At 37.7% G+C, this 20,593-nt stretch overlaps 1 protein-coding gene across 3 annotated transcripts in view; it reads left to right on the top strand.

Annotated features, from left to right (window-relative positions):
* Positions 1 to 826: 826 nt before the first annotated feature.
* Positions 827 to 20,593, top strand: part of UVSSA (UV stimulated scaffold protein A) — a 101,399-nt gene continuing 81,632 nt past the window's right edge. For 2 of the 3 annotated variants that reach the window (XM_074275136.1, XM_074275138.1), the window contains exons 1-3: positions 827 to 932; positions 8,485 to 8,592; positions 11,119 to 11,449. In XM_074275136.1, the coding sequence (XP_074131237.1) occupies positions 8,495 to 8,592; positions 11,119 to 11,449 (429 nt within the window). In that variant the 5' untranslated portion in view covers positions 827 to 932; positions 8,485 to 8,494. Of the gene's footprint in view, positions 933 to 8,484; positions 8,593 to 10,151; positions 10,244 to 11,118; positions 11,450 to 20,593 lie in introns of all 3 variants that reach the window. The other variant, XM_074275137.1, reaches the window with a different exon arrangement.

Genomic DNA, 20,593 nt, shown 5'->3' with positions numbered 1-20,593 from the left:
CCTCCATTCAGTGATAAAGGCTGGGGAGCAAAGAATCAGAAAAAAATCTAAATAAATAAACATGGCACCTACTAGCTGTGTGACCCTGCGCAAGTCACTCGTGACATAAACCTAGAAGAAAAGAACCGCTTCAAAATATTTACAAAGCCTCAAAGTATACGTTGCTTTGGCACGAATACAAGCGGCCCAGTGGGCATGGTAAACAGAAGGCTGGAATCAGGAAGACCTTAGTGACACCTCCTAGGGTGACCCTGATAAATGTCATATTTTTTTTAAACTCTCATTTTCCCCAACCGGCTCTTAAAGCTTTAAATTATTTCTACTTTTCCGTTCTTCTTGGGGAAAATCCCCAGAATAAGGTCCTGTGAGACGTATTTTTGTTCTCAGAGCTTAGCACCATGCTTATATATGCAGAATGAAAGCTTGTTGACTTGACTGGAAAGAGACCCGAGGGAACCTACTGGGCAAAGGATTCAGGTCTGAAGTACACGGTTTATAGTACTGTACCTTTAAAATCTTGGTGGGCCCGCCCGCCCGTTGTTTTTTTTTTTTTTAAATTCTCTACAGATCTAGCGGTTCTTCTCGCGTCTCCTCCCAGACAGCACGTAAAGAGCGCGATTACGTCACTGCATTGCTCTCTAGCCTCCACCTTCCTGCCGCCTTCCATTCAAGACAGCCACGCCCTCTCCTACATCTTGACCCCACCCCTTATGCCCCAACTCAGCCAATGGTCAGGCATGAAGGGAATCATGACGTAAGCGTTGGTCGTGCTCTCGATCTCTCCTCTGGAGGTGGGGGTAGGGGCAGGCGGACTGGACTAAGATGCGACTTCCGGGGGGCGTGGCCTAAGAGGGGGCGCGGCGACGGCGGTAGCGGCGGCGGCAGCGGCGGCAGTAATCTTGCAGCGGGTCTCGCAGACCATCTCGCGGCCGGTAGGTGATGCAGTTGCCCGGGTGATGGACCCAGGCTGACTCTGGGGAGGAGGGGGCGGGGGCGCCATCGGCCTTGACCTTTGACACAGGTAGAGTAGTGGGTGGGGCGGGGAAGGAGGCGGGCGGCCTGAGCCCCGCCTCATACTGGCTCTCTGACCTGGGCCCAGCCCCTTCCCATCTCCTGGCCTCAGTTTCCTCCTCTGTGTGATGGGGCAGGCCTGGACTCTGAGGGATCCATCGGCCCGAATTGTTTGGGACTCGGACGCTGGGCGGGGGAGCGGGGTCGCCTAGAGACCCTGGAGGGGTCTACTCCTGGACGCCCAGGCGGTCACCCCTTTTTGAGGATCCGTCTCAAAGAGCTGTTAGTTAATACAGAACTCTGCTATAGCCAGGGGGCGCGGCCCGGGGACCCCCGGAATTCACCCCATCCCCAGAGATGCCCTATGGTGGCTGCCCTTAATGAGTACAATGGAAGGAGACGTTCCTTCCTTCCTGGCAGGTTGTGTCGCCTCTCAGAGGGGAGACGTCACTTGTCCGTCTGTCTTTGACAGCGCACATCCCACCTGGAAACGCCAATGAGCGGGGAGCCGGGTTTGAATCCTTCCGCTGGCTTGGCCCAGACTCGTCAAGTGTTAAAGTTAAAAAGGACTTTTAACAATGCTGCTTATCGTTTATCATTGATCGGACATTCTCAAAGCTGGCCCTCACATGGGAGAAAACTGCACGTCAGTCTTGTCCAGCAGCCATCTAGTCCTTCTTATATTAGCATGTCTACTGTAATATGCTTGGCCAGTGCCAGCAGATCTGTGCTTGAAACGCTTTAAAGGAAGGGCCTGGAGTCCGGAGGGGCTGAATTCAAATCTCAGAAACTTGACACTTAGTAGCTGTGTAACCTCGGGCAAGTCACGGAACCCTTTTCACCTTGAAAAAAGAAAGAAAGGGAAATCATCCCCTTTTGTGGCCGCTTAGTTCCATTTCTGGATAGATTTAATTGTTAGCAAGTTTTTCCTGACCCAGAGGGAAAATTGGCCTCTTAATGTCTCCCTGTTTGGCTCTTCCCCTTCCCAATTATTGTAGACTTCCTTTAAAAAAGCAAACAAACAAACAAAACAGCTAAAGTCTCTATTCCAATCCTCTCATGGCATGATCTCAAGCAGCCATACCAACTTATTTGCCTGCCTTCGTGCCTCCTCTCTACAGCTCCAGCTGTGGATGGCCACGCATACCTATCATCGTTCCTAGTTGCACGAAGATCCATTTCTGTTAGGTTCTTACTAACAATTCTCTAGCTCACACCTTTGGTTCCCGCCTTTCCGGGGAGTTTACCCCTTAGAACTTCTGGGGAGGAGATTACATGTTTAAGAGGAGCAAGTTCATTGGTTGAAGTATTTTTCCCACAAGCCCCTGTTACGATTCTGGTTCCATTTGAACCTGGAGTTCAAATATGGCTTCAGATACTTACTAGTTGTGCGACTCTGGACAAATATGTTACCAGTTTGTTTCAGTTTCCTCATCTGTAAAATTGGGATAATAATATCATCTACCTCCCAGGAATGAGAGGAAGATCAAATGAGACCATATTTCTAAAGCACTTAGCATAGTGTCTGGTACACAGTAAGTGCTTAATAAATTTTTTTCTTGTCTTCCTTTGTTCATCTATACAAAGATTTTAAAATCTTCTCTGTACAAATCAAAATACGTGAACTTTTTGTATTTAACCTAACTTCCTATATTTGGCATATGCCATCTCCTCTTTCTCAGGGGAGACAGCCAGCTAATAACTACTGTTTGCATACTCTCCACATCTAAGTTAACTCTAATTAAATTCCGGTCAAGTAGCTTTTATTCAGCACTTCTTATGTACTAGGTATTGTGCTAAGAGCATAGGATGTGAGGAGAAAAAAAGAAATACAGCTCCTGCCTTCAAAGGGCTAACATTCAATTGTTTGTGATCTAATTGGATAGAATCATAAGACAAGGAAGGACATCTAGTTAGATGGAGGAGAAATGTCCCGAAATACTTAAAAGGATTGTATACTTTAAATGAAAATGTATTTAATTCTTAAAGAGAGCCAGTAAAAGATTGGTCATGAACTAGTATAAAACATTGTATGTATTGCCATATTCTTTCAGGGTATTGGTCCATTTTTCTGATTTTTTTTCCCCCCTCTCATCTTCCTTTTTTTCTTTAAAAAATCTTGGCTAGTTCTTTATAAGAGTAAAAGAGATAAGATTCAGGGGCTTAAACATGTAAACTCCTCCCCGGAAGTTCAAAGGGGTAAACTCCCCTTAAAGGCCAGAACCAAAAGTGAGAGCTAGAGAACTGTTAAGTACCCACTTAGCACTTCAAACTCACCAGCCCCTTCTGGTTTTAGTCCATTTTGTGACATTTTTATATCTTCCAGCCTCTCTATATCACACTTGAGCATGGCTTGATGGCACAATGGATAGGACCTGAGTTCAAATATGATCTTAGAAACTTAATACTTATCGCTAGTTGTGTGACCCTGGGCAAGTTACTTAACGCCAATCGCCTCTTAACCCTTTTTCTCCCCAAAGAAAGAAATATATCACACGCCACACACTTCTTTTTAGGGTCTGGGGTTCCAAACTTTGGATAATAATGAGTCACAAGGAGATGGGAATATGGATAGAGTTAGACGTGTATTCTAATTGCATAGAAAATTCAGTGAGGAGGGCAGCTAGGTGGCGCACCAGCCTTGGATTCAATTCAAATCTGGCCTCAGACACTTATCACTTCCTAGCTGTGTGACCCTGGGCAAGTCACTTAACCCCAGCCTCAGGGAAAAAAAGAAAAGAAAAGAAAAGAAAATTCAGTGAGGAAACTCTACCAATGAAAGTTGGGCAGTTTCTCTGAAATTTAGAACTGAATGTTTGTACTTGTTTTGCTAGTAGTCTCTTTCTTTGGATTGGGAGTTCTTCAGGGAAGGGATTATCTTTTGATAGTCTTCTTCAGTTTTGGTGTCCACACCTCCCAGCAAGTGCCTGGTAAATATTAGGCCTTAAAAAATACTTCTGACTGTCTGACTCTGACTTTCTTTAGGAAAGGAATTGCCTTTTTGCAACTCTTGTCTCCTCTTGTTTTGCTTAAAAGTCACAGTGCGGGGTATATTTGTTGTTCAGTCATAACCAGTACTTCATGACCTCACTTGAGGTTTTTCTTGACAGAGATAACGGAATTGTTTGCCATTTCGTCAGCTTATTTTATAGAAGAGGAAACAGGCAAACAGCATTAAGTGATTTACTCAAAGTCACACAGCTAGTAAGTGTCTGAAACCACATTTGAACTCAGGTTGATAAGGTCAATAAGAGATAGCCCAAGATAAAAATAATTAACAGGAAAATTCTTGTCTGAGGAAAGGTTAAAGGAGATAACTTGAGACACAAATGATTAAGAGAAATTCCTGTCTTATTTACAAATATCTCCAGAACCTCTTGGATAACATCTCTGTGCAAACTTTGTTTTATGGCCCTGGTTATGTATAAAATGAATTTCTAAAAATGTATTCCTCGCACTTGGTTTATACCTGCCTTGTGCCTGCCGATTGGCGTTCCCTTGCCAGGCAGCTTGGCCTTCCTAGAGGCCAAATGTCTGTCTATCCCTTTACTATCAATAAAGACTTTGTTTTGATACAGCATTGATAGTGAATTCGCTACCTGGACCTGGCCTTGGTGCTTTGGGGAAGGAGAGAGAGGTAATCAAACCACTAGAAAAGGAGCTGGTGCATCTCTGCTTAGAGCCTCAATTTCTCCTCATCAAGGTCACTTAGAAATTAAGTGACTTGCCCAGGATTACAAAACCAACATATATCAGAATGTATGTGTATATTTGCATGCATATGATATATGCATACATAAAATTCAGTCTCACTGCTATATACATACACAAATATAGCAGTGATACTATTGCAACCATAGAAAATAGCTTGGGAACTTGAGTAACCACCATTTCTAATACTGTTTCTTTGTAAATCTGTGGTGATTCTTGGGCCCTGGGAAGAAAAAAGACTTATCTGCTCTTGTTTGATTTCATAGAACCATTGATTTAAAGTGCTTTAGAGCTACAAATAACTTCAAAGGTCATCTAGTTCAATCTCATTTTTCAGGGGAAAGAGTTGAAACCCTAAACACCTGGTATTATATTGATCCCCAGTTAAAGCCATACTACATGACTAGTGAGTTGAAAAGATATTTGATTGCTAAGAATGAATTATCATGACTTTAAGTTTTTTATGATATACTTAATAATTGCAACAAAACAAGCAAACTAAGGAATGACCTATGGTAGTCCCCTTCTCCTTACCTGATGTCAGCCTGGTAGCTTTCAGTTTCTGAATGACCATAGCCAGATTTTCTTTTTGAGAGCACCACTTCCTCTGTGTCCATATTGTTTAAGGCTGTAACAGAATAGTTCATTGGTCAGACTCTTTAAAGTGTGATCCTTGAAGTGGACAATATTGTTTGTTGGTTCTGAACTTTGTTATCTCTGAGAAGATTGCATATTGCCAGTTTCCAGTAGAATTGACCAAAACATTTTGGTGAGACCTAGCTCTGATCTCAGTGATATGTATGTGATTGGGTAGTTTTGATTCATAAAAGAACTATTTTCTTCACTAATGAGTACTTTGTCTTATGCTCTGCCTCTACCTTGTCAGCTGGATAATTTCTTAGCAGATGAAAGCACTCAAGCAGCTATAGCTGCACCAATAGCATTTAATTATGGTATCATCTCCCTTCCCAGAGTCTCTTGTAAATGTTGTTAATCAAGTCAAGCTTTTTATTGACACTACTCAGCTTTCCTAAGCTTAGAAAAATTTGATAATTCCTTAACTTTTTGATCATTTTATATTAGAGGTAATTACAGTTAATGCCTCTGATGCATTGTTTTAAAGCAAATGCTGGATTTGCCATATACAAGTAGTTAAAAAGTTGTGAAAACCTGAAAAACACAAAAACAAGATGGCATTTCAGTGGAATTGGAAGACATTAATAATTACATTTTACATGCCACTTTATTTCAAAGTAGGGCAAATATTTAAAAGTTAACATGGGAAATCCATATGTTCTCTTATCAAATACCTCAGTTTACAACTAGACTGATGTTCATTTTCTGTATAATCTAAGGTAAAGCTAATTAATGATGCCCAGAAGCAGCTGAACCTTTCAGAGCTTTGTTTTGTTTTTTTTTTTCTTCTTCTTCATTGTTTCTGAGTTTGTAAATAATGTATTTCTGTCCACCTATTCCTATCCACAGTCTTTGAAACTTGGATATAGTAAGAATTCAATGGGATTTTTAATGAAGCTCTGATATATCATGACCGGCTGTAAGAAAGCAGACTTGAATACAGGAGCCTGGGTGGCCCAGAGCAGGTCAAGCTTAGTATCTATCTATTTTTTAGTTTTAATGACCCTTGGGAACTTGAATCAATGGAATTGTAGTTCACCTACTTTCTGGGGATTGCTATACTTTGTGATCATGGGTTCTATGCTAGTTTTTCTAATTTAGGACAAAGCTGGACAGTTTCTATTCTTCCTTTTGCAAGGTGGTTAATAATTTCACATGTCATTATTCTAAGTGCCTCCAAACTGGCTAAACAGGATTAGCCAGCATTTTAGCACAGGTGCTTCAAGACATTGTATTTTCAGACTGTATCATCATATAAAAAGATGTTCTTAACTATTGTAGCTAAGAACCTGTAGCACCTGGAACATGTTCTAGTCAGGTATTAAAGGATACATGTCCTCCTGAAAATAACCATCATTATCCAATGGTCTCCTTAGGAAATTTGAAGCACAGTTTCTTTCTTGCATTGAACTCCTTCCGTCTCTCTGGCACTGTCTAGTATTTTTCACATACGATCTACTCTTTATGCCTGCTTTCTGTATGACAGATATTATCTTAGTGCACAAATCCTGCTTAGAGAATGTTTAATGGCTAATTCCAAAGCAGCCCTCTTTCCAGTATCTCTTTGAGGATTTGGGAAGGTTGTAAGATTTCAAGCAGTTTACATAAAACATTAATGATATCATCTTCCTTTCAGAATACCTTAATCCCATTACTTCACAAGCCATCTAACTTGTAACATCTAATATCCAACTAAGAATCTGTAGCATTGTTTGAATTTTTTTTTTCCAGTGGTGCCCTTCTAACAGTTCACGGACACCTCCCAAAATAGCAGCCCTAGGTGAGAATCTATATCCCAAATCAGATACAAATTCTTCAGCATATCAAACACAGTATATAATTATAAATAGCTCCTTTGGTTCATATCTGCTTTGTTGTAGGAAAAATGTCCTCAATGTATTCTGCTAATATTGGCAGTTCCAGGTTGTGCTTCCTATCCCTACACATCTCCAGTAACATTCCTGAGTGAGCTTCCAAAGTAGAATCTGTTGAATTGGAGCCTTCTAAACCCTTTTTAATTCTAGGCAATCAGATTGGGTTCTTCTTTTCTTTTTGGCAGAGGTGGGTACTGATTCACAATAATAACTGGTATTCGTTCTTGTTCCCATTAAAAATATCTTCTGGGAAAAATCACAATAATAACCATTCCCTTCATCTTATTTGTTTCTAGTCCCTTTAGTGTCTGTACTTCTCAGATTTTGTTGCTGTTACTTTTTATATAGGCAGTATGTTTGTTCTGACTGCTTTCTTCACTCTATATCACTTCAGATGCCTTTTCCATATTCATTTATAGCCTTCATATTTGTTCTTTTATGGTGCAATAATAATCCATTGCGTTGATATGCCACAGTTCATTTAAGTCATTTCCCAGTCACTAGTCATATGGGCTGTTTCCATTTTTTTTTTTTTTGTTAACATGAATTTCTTTTCACCAACCCAACAGTTCAAAGTCATTGTTAAATTCAGTGTTACTAGTTCATAATGGGACTGGCACAAGACAGAAACTGTAGAAGGCAATGGGATATCGCTATTTATCAGAAATGGCCTGCCATCTGCTAAGGGGTATCTGGGGAGATGTACAGTGTTGTATATTCCTTTCTAAAATTGCTTCTCCAGATGTATGTGGACCATCTTGCTCTATGCCTTGGGGGATATATGATATCACTAGCAGCTAATAAAAACCTGTTTGTTAGGGGTTTTTTATTATTTTTTCCTTTATAGGTTTTTCCAGTACATACTTGTTTTCAGAACAGATAAAATGGGTGTTCTGAGAACAGAATAATAGTTAAGTACTTTGTACCTTCAAAATTCTTTGCAAGCATTAATCTTCATAGCACCCTTGGGATTTGGGTACAGCCTTTTTTCACAGCTGGAGGGATTTTAAAAAGCCACATATAGAACTGGGCAAATTGCTTAAATCAAAGGCAGTCTCCAAGTCAAAATTGAAATTTAGTTCTTCCTGTTCTCAACTCTGGGCTTCTATCACTTGCTATGAAAAGAGAAAATAGGTGAGTCTCTGGCTATTGAAAACTTTGGATCTTTATAAAAACACAGAGCACACTCTCAGAAGAATTTTAAGTGATTTTTATAAGAACCATATCATGATTTAGTGTCTCTCTATTGCAGCTTTCCGGATATGGATCAAAAGCTTATTCAATTAGTGGAGGACCTCACCACTTCAGGAGAACCACAGCTGGATCCTGAAAAAATGAAAGAAGTGAAGAAAATCTGCAAGTATGTCCTGTGATTAGGGAGTTATGGGATGGATGGGTCAGGGCATCCAGTCAATCAATGAGTACTTATTAAGTAAGTGCTAGGCATTATACTAAGCACTAGGAATGCAAAGAGAGAGAAAAGACAGTTACTGATCTCAAAAAACTTATGGTCTTATAGGGAACATAACATGAACATAGTTATGAATAAATAAGACAGGATTAATTGGAAATAATCAATCACATTAAGGAATATGAAGAAAGACTTCCTCTAGAAGGTTGAATTGTAGCTGAAATTTGAATGAAGCCAGGGAATCCAAGAAACAGAGATAAAGAAGAAAAAGATTATAGGCATGTGGAGGACAGTCAGTGAAAATGCCTGTAGTAGGGAGATCTCACAGTATGTGGGAAGATTAGAGGACCAGGTCATGAAGATGTTTGAATGCCAAACAAGGTTTTTTATATTTGATCCTGGAGGGTGCTAGGGAACCTCCAGAGTGGGAACATTAAAAAGAGATGTCACAAAGGTAAAATCAACAGGTTTGATAAAAATTGATATATGAGTGAGGATGGTGAGAAATTGAAAAGCTAAGAATGAAATACAGGTTGTGAACGTGGGTGAGTGGAGATGTAGTACCCTTAACAGATTGGGAAAAGGAGGGCTTAGGACGAAAGATGAAAGATAATGAGTTCAGTTTTGGATATGTTGAGTTCAAGATTTCTACAGGACATGTAAATCAGCATAGCTGGTGGACAGTTGGAGATACTAGTTTGACGATTAGGAAAAAGATTAAGATTGGATAAATACTGAGAATCATTAGCATAAAGGTGATCTTTGACTCCATGGGACTTAAGGAGATCACCAAGTGAAATAGAGGAAGAAGAGAAAAGGACCCAGCACAGAACCCTGGGGACTCCTCACCATTAAGAGGCATGAGAAGGTTAAAGATCCAGCAAGGAAACTGAGGGGGTGGTCGAGACAGGTAGAAGGAGAACCAGAAGAAAGCAATATTAAAATAATCAACTGAGAAGAGAGTATTGAAAAGAGGGTGATCAATAATCAGAGGCAGCAGAGACATCAGGAGCTCTGAAAAGATGAGGACTTAGAAAAGATCATTGGATTTGACAATAAGAGAGCACTAGAAACTTTAGAAAGAGCAGTTTCAGTGCAATGACAAAGTTGGAAGCCAGACTACACAGAGTTAAGAAGAGATGAGAGGAAAGGTAATGGAAACCTTTTCAAGGAGTTTAGCCTCAAAGGGGAAGAGAGATGTGGTACAATAGTTAGCAGGGATGGATGGATCAAGTGAGGGATTTTCGAGGATGGGGGAGACATGGGCATGTTTGTAGGCAGTAGTAAATAAACCAATGGACAGGAAGAGACTGAAGATAAGTGAAAGAATAGGGATGATAGAGGGGGCAATCTGCTGGAGAAGACAGGAAGGAATGGAATCATTTGTGCAGCAATGGGAAAATCTGTCATCCTGTGGCTGCCCCCTTAGACAGCCATCTCCCATTCCATTTATGCCCTACTTCAACCACACTTATCTCCATCTGTCTTCTCTCCTTTTTCCCACATAGTGACTTCCGATCTTCATCTCACTGCTGGGCCAAAAATTAGGAAGAAAGAAAGAAGGCGGGGGTGGGCAGTGAAACCAAATTCTTTTTGCAAGGTATTAGTGACCTAATGTAGTTAATAAAATGCTGGGTTTCTTCTGGACTTTGTCTTTACAGGGAATGTCTTTACCTTAATTTTCCTTCTATAGTTCACAACCTATCTAGTCCCTTTGCTTATTGGGTCATTCTCAACTTTATATTTCTGTAAATCTTTCACAGAAGAATGCTGGATGCTGAGGGCATTCCTCTGGTTCTTTAATATGTAGAGGCTGCCAGTATCACATGTCCATCTGTTGGTCTTCATTCATAATGCACAATTAATTCATCTTTACCAGACATACATGTCCTTGTTGGTGTCTTTGACTTCACTTCTCACATGCATGTTCTTGGTAATATAATGAGGCTTGCTTATACTTTGTGCATATTTTCATTAACCTTTGGAATACTTGAAGTTTTGTTTCTTCTGAGATTTTTCTCTTCTTTTTCTTTAAAATGTTTGTTTCCAGATGAATTTAAGTACCTATTGGATGACCCTTTTAAAAAAGATTAATTATCCCACTTTCTCTGGCATTCCTGCTGTGTGTCTGAGGTTTCAAAGAATGATGATTTTAAAGAAAATTACTTTCCTTAGAAATATTAGGAATGTGCGAAGAGAACACAGTTTTCAGCCTAGGAATCCAGTTTAAAACATGTAAGAGCTAAGAGCTTATTGATTGATGTAGGGATTTCTCTTGAGTTATATTCTCTCTCTCTCTCTCTCTCTCTCTCTCTCTCTCTCTCTCTCTCTCTATATATATATATATATATATATATATATATATATATATATATATATATATATATAAAGCTTATTTAAAATAAGGATAAAATGCTAACCAATTTGTATTTCAGGCTTTGTATTGTTGGCTAAGCAGTGTTAATATTTCAACAGATCTTCAGAGGAGCATATCAGTCATGCTTACCATTTACTCATGACTCAGTTGAATCAAGAACATGCTGAGATACGTTTCTCAGCTTTTCAGATTGTGGATGAGCTCTTTACCAGGTCACATCAATTTCGGACACTAATTATTTCCAACTTCCAAGAATTCCTCGAACTCACAGTGGAAACAGACTATGAACAGCCTCTCCCTCCCCCAAAAGAAGTAGCCCAGAAATTGAAGAAAGCTGCCCTCAAATCTATTACAGAATGGAATGAGAAATATGGAGATGCCTACAAGAAGCTTTCTCTTGGATATCATTTCCTAAAATATAACAAAAAGGTATTTTGCATCATTTTTATCATCATAGCATTGCACATCTCTATAATATTGTGTGATTTACAAGATGCTTTGCCTCACAATTCTGAGTTAGAACTCCTTCATCTTTTTCCTTTATAAACAAAAAAAATTTGATATTGTGACAGAATTTTCAATAATGGTTTCATTATTTGCAAGTATTCATTATACTTTCCTGTACCCGAGGAAATCATTTCTCTATTCTGTGGGATTGTTGTTTATTTTCATTGCATATTTTTGGACATCTATATTTGGCATCCACATATATTTTTTTTACAAATATATGCAAAAACCAAAGACTTTTCTTCAGAAGAGTGGTCAGTTCCTGAATTCTGGAGGATTTCCTTTAGTGCTGAGGTGCTAGTATCCCAGTTCTGAACCGATTTTTTCATTGGAAAGGCAGAGGAATATAGTAGAGAGTGGGTTTCTTCCTAGTGATAATGCATGTTTTATTAACTTTTTTGTAAGACTATTTTAAACCCATGTATAGACCATTACAATTTCAGTAGGCTGAAAATGTGCTCCACTTACTTTATTATTTATAGCTTATAATTATTAGACTATAAATCTAAAATAATTTTCAATAAAATTTTAGAGATAACATTTATCAATTGTGTATTCTGTTGCTGTATTGTTTCCTGCCATGGAAATAGGCAGAACATAAGGGCAGTTCATGACTTCCCTTAAATTTCCTCAGTTATAAAAAAGGAACAATGTTTTTGCCTTTTCTTCATTGAGGTAGTGTCAGAAATAATAAAGTATAGCAGCTAGAAGAACCTTTAGAACATACTTATGTGAGGTAGAGAAGGAGGATGTGCTTGCTTTCTTCTCCCCTACAGGTTTGCTTTTGCACCCTGTGGAAGCCACCCAGCAGCCCCGAGGGCAGGTCTCTTAAGATGATAGGGCTTGCTTGCAAATATATTGATTGTACAATTATTTTATACATAATGGAGATACCTGTGACTAAGATGGAAAAAATATAGTCATAACTTTTCCACATGATTGTGAAATTCTGTAATTTTGAATAGGAGCTTTGTTACTTGATTTATTATGACGGGTTCAAAAATGGTATTTTCTAGCTAAAGCCAATATAGTCTTGCATCATATTTGAACCCCATCTAACATATAGTTAGACAGCAACTCAGGGAGGTAGCTGGAAAGGTGAAGAGGGAAAATGGAAGGTAGATTAGTTGCTAGAAGAAAAGCTCTTAGATCCAAATACAGTTAGGTTGGGGCTTTCTGCAGTCCCCTTGATCTTCAGTTCCTCCCCAATATCAAGCTTCCCTTTTGTTACTTTCAAGGCTACTTGGGTTATTAGTTTTAACATTATTTCACCTGTATAGACAGAGGGGTTTGGGATGGAATATACAGTATTATTTCTTCTGTCTGGAAACTATAGGGATGGTTCTTAAGTCTGTGGATAGCAAACTATACCTGAGATTTTACTTGGTATGTCTAATAGAATAAGATGAGTGTCTTGATGCTTCCTATTTATCATTTTCTCTCTTCAAGGTGGTTACTTTAGAAAATAATTGGTCATTTAACTCTTACTTCCCTGGCATTCTCTCTCTAGACAGGCATAAAAATACTAAGGAGGATAGGGAAAGATGAGTAAAATGGATTTCTTTTGCCCTTAATTTCCTAGACAGGTATTTTTTTTTAATCTGAAGGATACAATAGTGGGAAGTTACTTCAATTTAACAAATATTAAAGGGTCTGCTATGTATAAAGCATGGAACTTGATCTGGGAATGCCAAAATGAAAAATGACATCATGTCTGCCCTTCTAGAGTTTGTAGTCTAATAGAGGAGTTATGGTATGTCTTCATATTTTATGCAAAGTTGAGATATACAAGGCAGAAAGAAATTTGAAGAAAAATGGATGAAGGGAGAGAAGGTGGCACCTAACATTAAAGGTAGAAACAGATTTAAGTAAATAGGGACCAAAATCCATTCAGGGCTTGTGAAAAGAGGCAAAAAAGTACAACCTCCTCCATTAAGGAGTTTGACAGGAATTCTAGGACAATTAAACATTTGAAACTGGAAGAGTTTGTTTTTATTAATAGGATAATATATACATTATTATGATCCATACCACAGTATTCAGAAGTTAATGAGCAAGTCAATGATTTGCTATAGTAACTGTCATCACATTGGCTCCAACAAAATTCAGTATCTAGCTTGAGATCAGTCTCTCAGAGTAGAGATGGAAGTGACATAGAAACTTATAAAAACTGAAGAAATGAGAATCCATTTTTGCCATCAAGCCATATAGCATTTTTGGCTATTTATACTTCAGTGTTTCAAATACTTAGGTTTTATCAATGTTGATATCCCTTCTCAATTGTTCCTTTGTATCTTAATGTAGATAATTTAAAAAATTTATTATAGCTTTTTATTTACCAGATACATGCATGGGTAATTTTTTCAGCATTGACAATTACAAAACCTTTTGCTCCAGTTTTTCTCCTCCTTCCCCCCACCAACTCCCCCAGATGGCAGGTAGATCAATACATGTTAAATATGTTAAAGTATGTGTTAAATACAATATATGTATACACGTCCAAACAGTTATTTTGCTGCACAAAAAGAATTGGACTTTGAGACAGTGCACAATTAACCTGTGAAGGAAATAAAAAATACAGGTGGACAAAAATAGAAGTATTGGGAATTCTATGTAGTGGTTCATACTTATTTCCCAGAGTTCTTTTGCTGGGTGTAGCTGGTTCAGTTCATTACTGCTCTGTTGGAACTGATTTGGTTCATCTCATTGTTGAAGAGGCCCACGTCCATCAGAATTGATCATCATATAATATTGTTGTTGAAGTATACAATGATCTCCTGGTCCTGCTCATTTCACTCAGCATCAGTTCAATTAAGTCTCTCCAGGCCTTTCTGAAATCATCCTGCTGGTCATTTCTACAGAACAATAATATTCCATAACATTCATATACTACAATTCATTCAGCCATTCTCCAATTGATGGGCATCCACTTAGTTTCCAGTTTCTGGTTAATGTAGATAGTTTAATGATTTCTTGTGACCTTTAAAATCTATGCCCTTGTGACCAGCTATACAGTGATGAGCCTTTCTACATTTGGCAAAAGCTAGCCCTTGCAGGAGATTCTGTGTGTTTCCAGGATCACCAGGCAGCTATGCTTCTCTAACCGCAGATCACTTCCTTATGTTGATGAGACATCAGAGGAAGGCTTTAGAACAGTGGTCCTCAAACTTTTTAAATAGGGGGCTAGTTCACTGTCCCTCAGACTGTGGAAGGGCCAGACTATAGTAAAAACAAAAGCTCACACTCTGTCTCTGCCCCTCATCCCATTTATCATAACTGGGCAGGCCATAGTTTGAGAAACCCTGCAATTTAGAAGATATTTTTCTCAGTTGGAAAATATAATTTATAATCAAGAAATAAGAAATTAAGTACTCAAAGGACAATAAAATATTCATGATTCATGAGGACAGTATATTCTTTTCTTTCTTTGTTTTTTTTGTTTAGGTTATACATATGCAGACATGCAAAACATTTCTACGTTAGTCATATTGTGAAAGAAAACATACCAAAAAACAAAACAAAACAAAAAAACAAACCCAAAACAAAGAAGAATAAAGTTTAAAAAAGAGTATACTTCAATTCACATTCAGATTCCATCAATTCTTTCTCTGGAGGTAGATAGCATTTTTCATCCTAAGTCCTTTGGAATTGTCTTAGATCATTTTATTGCTGAGAATAGCTAAGTCATTCACAGTTGATCATCATATAGTATTGCTGTTACTGTGTACAGTGTTCTTCTGGTTCTGCTCACTTCACTTTGCATCATTTCATGTAAGTCGTTCCAGATTTTTCTGAAAGCATCCTGCTCTTCATTTCTTATAGCACAATAGTTTTCCATTGCAGTCATATACCATAACTTGTTTAGCCATTCTTCAGTTGCTAAGCAGCCCCTCATCATCAAATTCTTCATTATTTAGTGGATATTCTTACTGTTACTTGTTGGTATGTTAACATGTGGCATAATTTCATTTTCTATAAATCATGGCATTTATTCCCATTATGTGACTTATAATGAAGATAGCTGTTCAGCATACTTTTTTGGAATCTCCCAGAATTCCAAGTAGGAAAATGATGTTTATGAAATTGTTTCTTTCCTAAAAAAAAAAAAAAAAAAAAAAAAGGCATTGAATTTGAGGCCCAGGACATAAACTCTTGCCCTAGATCTGAACTTTTGTGATTCTGTGTCTCAGTAATATGTAAAAAGGAGAGATTGGACTAGATGATCTCTGGGTTCTCTTGCAAGTCTAAATCCCAGGATTTGGTAACTTCATATGAATTCTCCTTTCCTATGTTAGGCCAGACATGAGCAAGGATAACAAGAAATAAGATAATTTTATGAAAAGAGGATAGGGTAGCTTGAATAAATGAATCTTTTTAAATGTCTCTTATGGCACCTGGGGGCCATGTGTGTCTTATAAATATTTTGTAATGAATCTAAGGTCACATCCCAATGAGTATTTCTTTTCCATCTGTCTTTTGAATAAAAACATGTAAAAAATCTCCATTTAATTTTCTTTCTTTTTTTTTTTTTTTGTTATTGAATTCTAAATTTCAGATAAGTCTCTCTAAAGCCTACAGTGAATCACTTAAACAAATGATGGCATAGTCCACTGTCTAGATGATAAATGAAACAGTTTTCAGGTTGGCATTTGTAAGAGGTTGAAATAAAATAATAAAAGATGGGCAGTAGTGTTTTTCATTTTTACCCAAACATGCCTTAAGTGAGTCTGTAAGAGACCACATATGCAGCTTAAATGACTGCATATATTATTAAGAAGTATGAGTTTTGAAATTGAGGCCTTGTACTTTTCCATTTGATTTTCTTCCAATAAAACATCAAGTATTTTATCACCTGATGATTTAAAAGAAGTGACATATTTTCAATTCTGTAATATCTTTCGCCAGGAGAATTGCATTTCATTATGTACTTTACAAGATTAAATTATTCAAGTTTTACTATGCTTCTGGGTGGTAGGGAAATATTGTTAACCCATTTTACAGGTGAATAGAGAGAGATGAGTAATCTGAAGTGAAAACATTATAAAAGGGACTTGTTAAAAAATATGCAATAACACTTTGTACCTGTTTGGATAGATACCAGGGTATCCAAACCCTGGAACTTTCATGACTGAATCAGCACTTAACCTGTGGCTGAATTCTTCCCTGTATTACCAGAGAAGTTACTCATTTCCAAGTATTATAAATGAGAAAATGTTGTTTGATTTACCGAAGAGAACTTGGAAAGTAGGTCAAAATGAAGCACATGTCTTGAGTTTTGTAGCCTGCTACTTGTCAGTATTTCTTAATGAACATCTACCATAGGCAAAGCTTTGGAGAGACAAAGATGGAAAATTAAACATTTCCTGTTCTTAAGCAGCAATGCAATCTTGTTGACACATATATATGAGGACTGGGCTTAATAATAACTGACATTTACATAGTGCTTTAGGATTTATGAAGTATATTACAAAAAGACAATAGCTCGGTGGCCCTTACAGATGCCCTCTGAGATAGGATGTGATAAAAGAGAGGGCCAGAGAAAATAATCTTAGGAAAATTTCAGGAGGGAACAATCACTTTCAGGTTTCCTTGGAGAAGTGGATTCTAATTAGGTCCAGTCAGATGAAATGATTTGTCCCTTGGGCCTTGAACAGAGATAAGACTGGGACCCAGATCTCTTGACTCAAGTTTCTACTGCAGCAAGCTGCTTCTCCTAGTTGTAGAATCGTAGAGTTGGAAGGGACCCCAGAAAGCAATCTCGTATAACCTGAAGTGAAAAGTCTTTACAACCCTAAACTAATCTATTTATTTAGTGCTATACCAATCAGACTCCCAAGAAACTATTTTAATGACCTAGAAAAAATAACAACAGCATTCACTGGAAGAACAAAAGATCGAGAATTTCAAGGGAATTAATGAAAAAAAAATCAAATGAAGGTGGCCTAGTTGTACCTGATCTAGAACTATATTATAAAGCAGCAGTCACCAAAACCATTTGGTATTGGCTAAGAAATAGACTAGTCGATCAGTGGAACAGATTAGGTACACAGGAAAAAATAGGGTACAACTATATCTAATGTTTGACAAACCCAAAGATACCAACAATTGGGATAAGAATTCATTATTTGAAAAAAAAAACTGTTGGGAAAACTGGAAATTAGTATGGCAGAAATTAGATATGGACCCACACTTAACACCATATATCAAGATAAGATCAAAATAATTTAGGCATAAAGAACACAAATAAATTGGAGGAACATGGGATAGTTTACCTCTCAGACTTGTGGAGGAGGAAGGAATTTGTGACCAAGGGAGAACTAGAGATCATTATTGATCACAAAATGGAAAATTTTGATTACATCAAATTAAAAAGCTTTTGTACAACAAAACTAATGCAAACAAGATTAGAAGGGAAGTGACAAATTGGGAAAACATTTTTACAGTTAAAGGTTCTGATAAAGGCCTCATCTCCAAAATATACAGAGAATTGACTCTAATTTATAAGAAATCAAGCCATTCTCCAATTGATAAATGGTCAAAGGATATGAACAGACAATTTTCAGATGATGAAATTGAAACTATTTCCACTCATATGAAACAGTGTTCCAAATCACTATTGATCAGAGAAATGCAAATTAAGGCAACTCTGAGATACCACTACACACCTGTCAGATTGGCTAATATGACCGGAACAAATAATGATGAATGTTGGAGGGGATGTGGGAAAACTGGGATACTTATGCATTGTTGGTGGAGTTGTGAAAGAATCCATCCATTCTGGAGAGCAATCTGGAACTATGCCCAAAAAGTTATCAAACTGTGCATACCCTTTGATCCAGCAATGCTACTACTGGGCTTATATCCCAAGGAAATACTAAAGAAGGGAAAGGGACCTGTATGTGCCAGAATGTTTGTGGCAGCCCTTTTTGTAGTGGCTAGAAACTGGAAAATGAATGAATGCCCATCAATTGGAGAATGGTTGGGTAAATTATGGTATATGAATGCTATAGAATATTATTGTTCTGTAAGAAATGACCAACAGGACGAATACAGAGAGGCTTGGAGAGACATCAACTGATACTGAGTGAAATGAGCAGAATTAGGAGATCACTATACACTTCAACAATGATACTGTATGAGGATGTATTCTGATGCAAGTGGATATCTTCAACTTAGAGAAGAGCTAATCCAATTCCAATTGATCAGTGATGGACAGAATCAGCTACACCCAGAGAAGGAACACTGGGGAATGAGTGTAAACTGTTAGCATTTTTTTGTTTTTCTCCGCAGGTTATTTTTACCTTCTGAATACAATTCTTACTTTGCAACAACAACAACAACAAAATTCGGTTCTGCACATATATATTGTACTTAGGATATACTATAAAATATTTAATATGTATGGGAATGCCTGCCATCTAGGGGAGGGGGTGGAGGGAAGGAGGGGAAAAATTTGGAACAGAAGGGAGTACAAGGGATACTGTTGTAAAAAAAAAAATTACCTATGAATATGTACTGTCAAAGAAAATGTTATAATTATAAAATTAATAAAAAAATATAAATGCTGGGGAAAAAAAAAGTCTTTACAAGACTGCTAGAAAGTGGCTGTCCATCTTTCTCTTGAATACCTTGAATGATAGGGAACTCATTACCTATTGAGATAATCCACACCCCTTTGGAAAATTCCAATCTATAGGAATTTTTTGTATATCTAGGCTGTCAAGATCTTTTTGGAGCCTGATTCTACCATTGGGTTTGTTTGCTATCTCTCCCAGCTTTGTGTCACCTGCAGATTTAACATACTTGTGACACCTATTCATTCATCCAAATTATTGCTAAAAATATAATGGAGTCATTAAACATTTATCAGCATTTAAATCAGTCAATCTCAGCTTTCAGAAGTAGTTAGAAGCCTTACTTTTCTTTGATAGTTCTCATTAAGACAAGGGAAAAGAAGATAATAGGTTAGGTGGGTTTGTTGAATTTTATAACACAGAAAAGCTAGGAATATTATATCTTAGAGAGGAGCGGGAGATTGTTGTTGTACCTTAAGCAATGGCATTATAATCCAAAAGCATCTGGGCTTAATAAAATCCCTGGATTATCTGAAAATACCACTTTTCTTTTAGCATGCTGTTTGATAGCTTTTTGGAAACAAACCTTGAATTCTCAAAATGAAATTGGGTCTAATGTCAGGAAATCCCTTATTCATATCCAGCTTTAGATACTTAATCTACATCCCTGGATAAGTCATTTAACTTTTTTTTTTTTTTGCCTCAATTTTTCATCTGTAAAATGGAGATAGTAATATGTACCTGCTTCTTGTAGTTGTGAGGATCAGATGAGATACTATTTATGGAAAAAAAAATTGCTTAACATAGCGTATGACAAAGTTAGCACTATATAAATGCTAATTATTAATGATAATCTGACTTCCATGAAAATAAACATGGTTTCCTTACTCCAAGCCCAACATTCGATTTCCTATTCCATGAAGTTACCATGATGTTAGCAGATATTTTTCACTATTGGATTGACTGTTCTTGATACTTACTGCTGGGACAATGGGCTTCACAGCTTGTATTCTCTGTCATTCTCACCCGGAGTAACACCTTTAGACTAAGGCTAGGGGGTTTGATGAGCTTATTATGCAAAGCTAAAGTCAGTTGTGTGGTATGAGAGGATCACAAGCTTATTAGGGGGAGAATTCTTTGGGAGAGGACCTCAGAAAGCAGTTCATGGCATCATAGATTAACTGTAGCCCTCTACCATCCACTTGGAATTTTTTGTGTTTATTAGTGAATGACTCTAGTCAAAGCTTGGTTTAAAAACAAAAGTCTTAATGACTGAACGAATGTAAAAACATTTATTAAGTAGTAATTATGTGTAAAGCACTGAACTAAATTGTAGATTAAAAATAGAAGCTCAAGATTGCCCTCATCACATTCTACTCTGGGGAGCTACTGGGGGAGAGGAAGTTTCAGATGCAGGAGAATTGGAAACGGCCACCAGTCTTAAGGGTTCAGCAGATAGTCAGCTCTTTGGGATCCATGAGAAGACATAGGG

The sequence above is a fragment of the Sminthopsis crassicaudata genome, chromosome 6, assembly GCF_048593235.1.
Source record: "Sminthopsis crassicaudata isolate SCR6 chromosome 6, ASM4859323v1, whole genome shotgun sequence".
Taxonomy (NCBI): domain Eukaryota; kingdom Metazoa; phylum Chordata; class Mammalia; order Dasyuromorphia; family Dasyuridae; genus Sminthopsis; species Sminthopsis crassicaudata.
The sequence above is the reverse complement of the archived record's forward strand: the minus strand, read 5'-3'. Positions and strand labels throughout refer to the sequence as shown.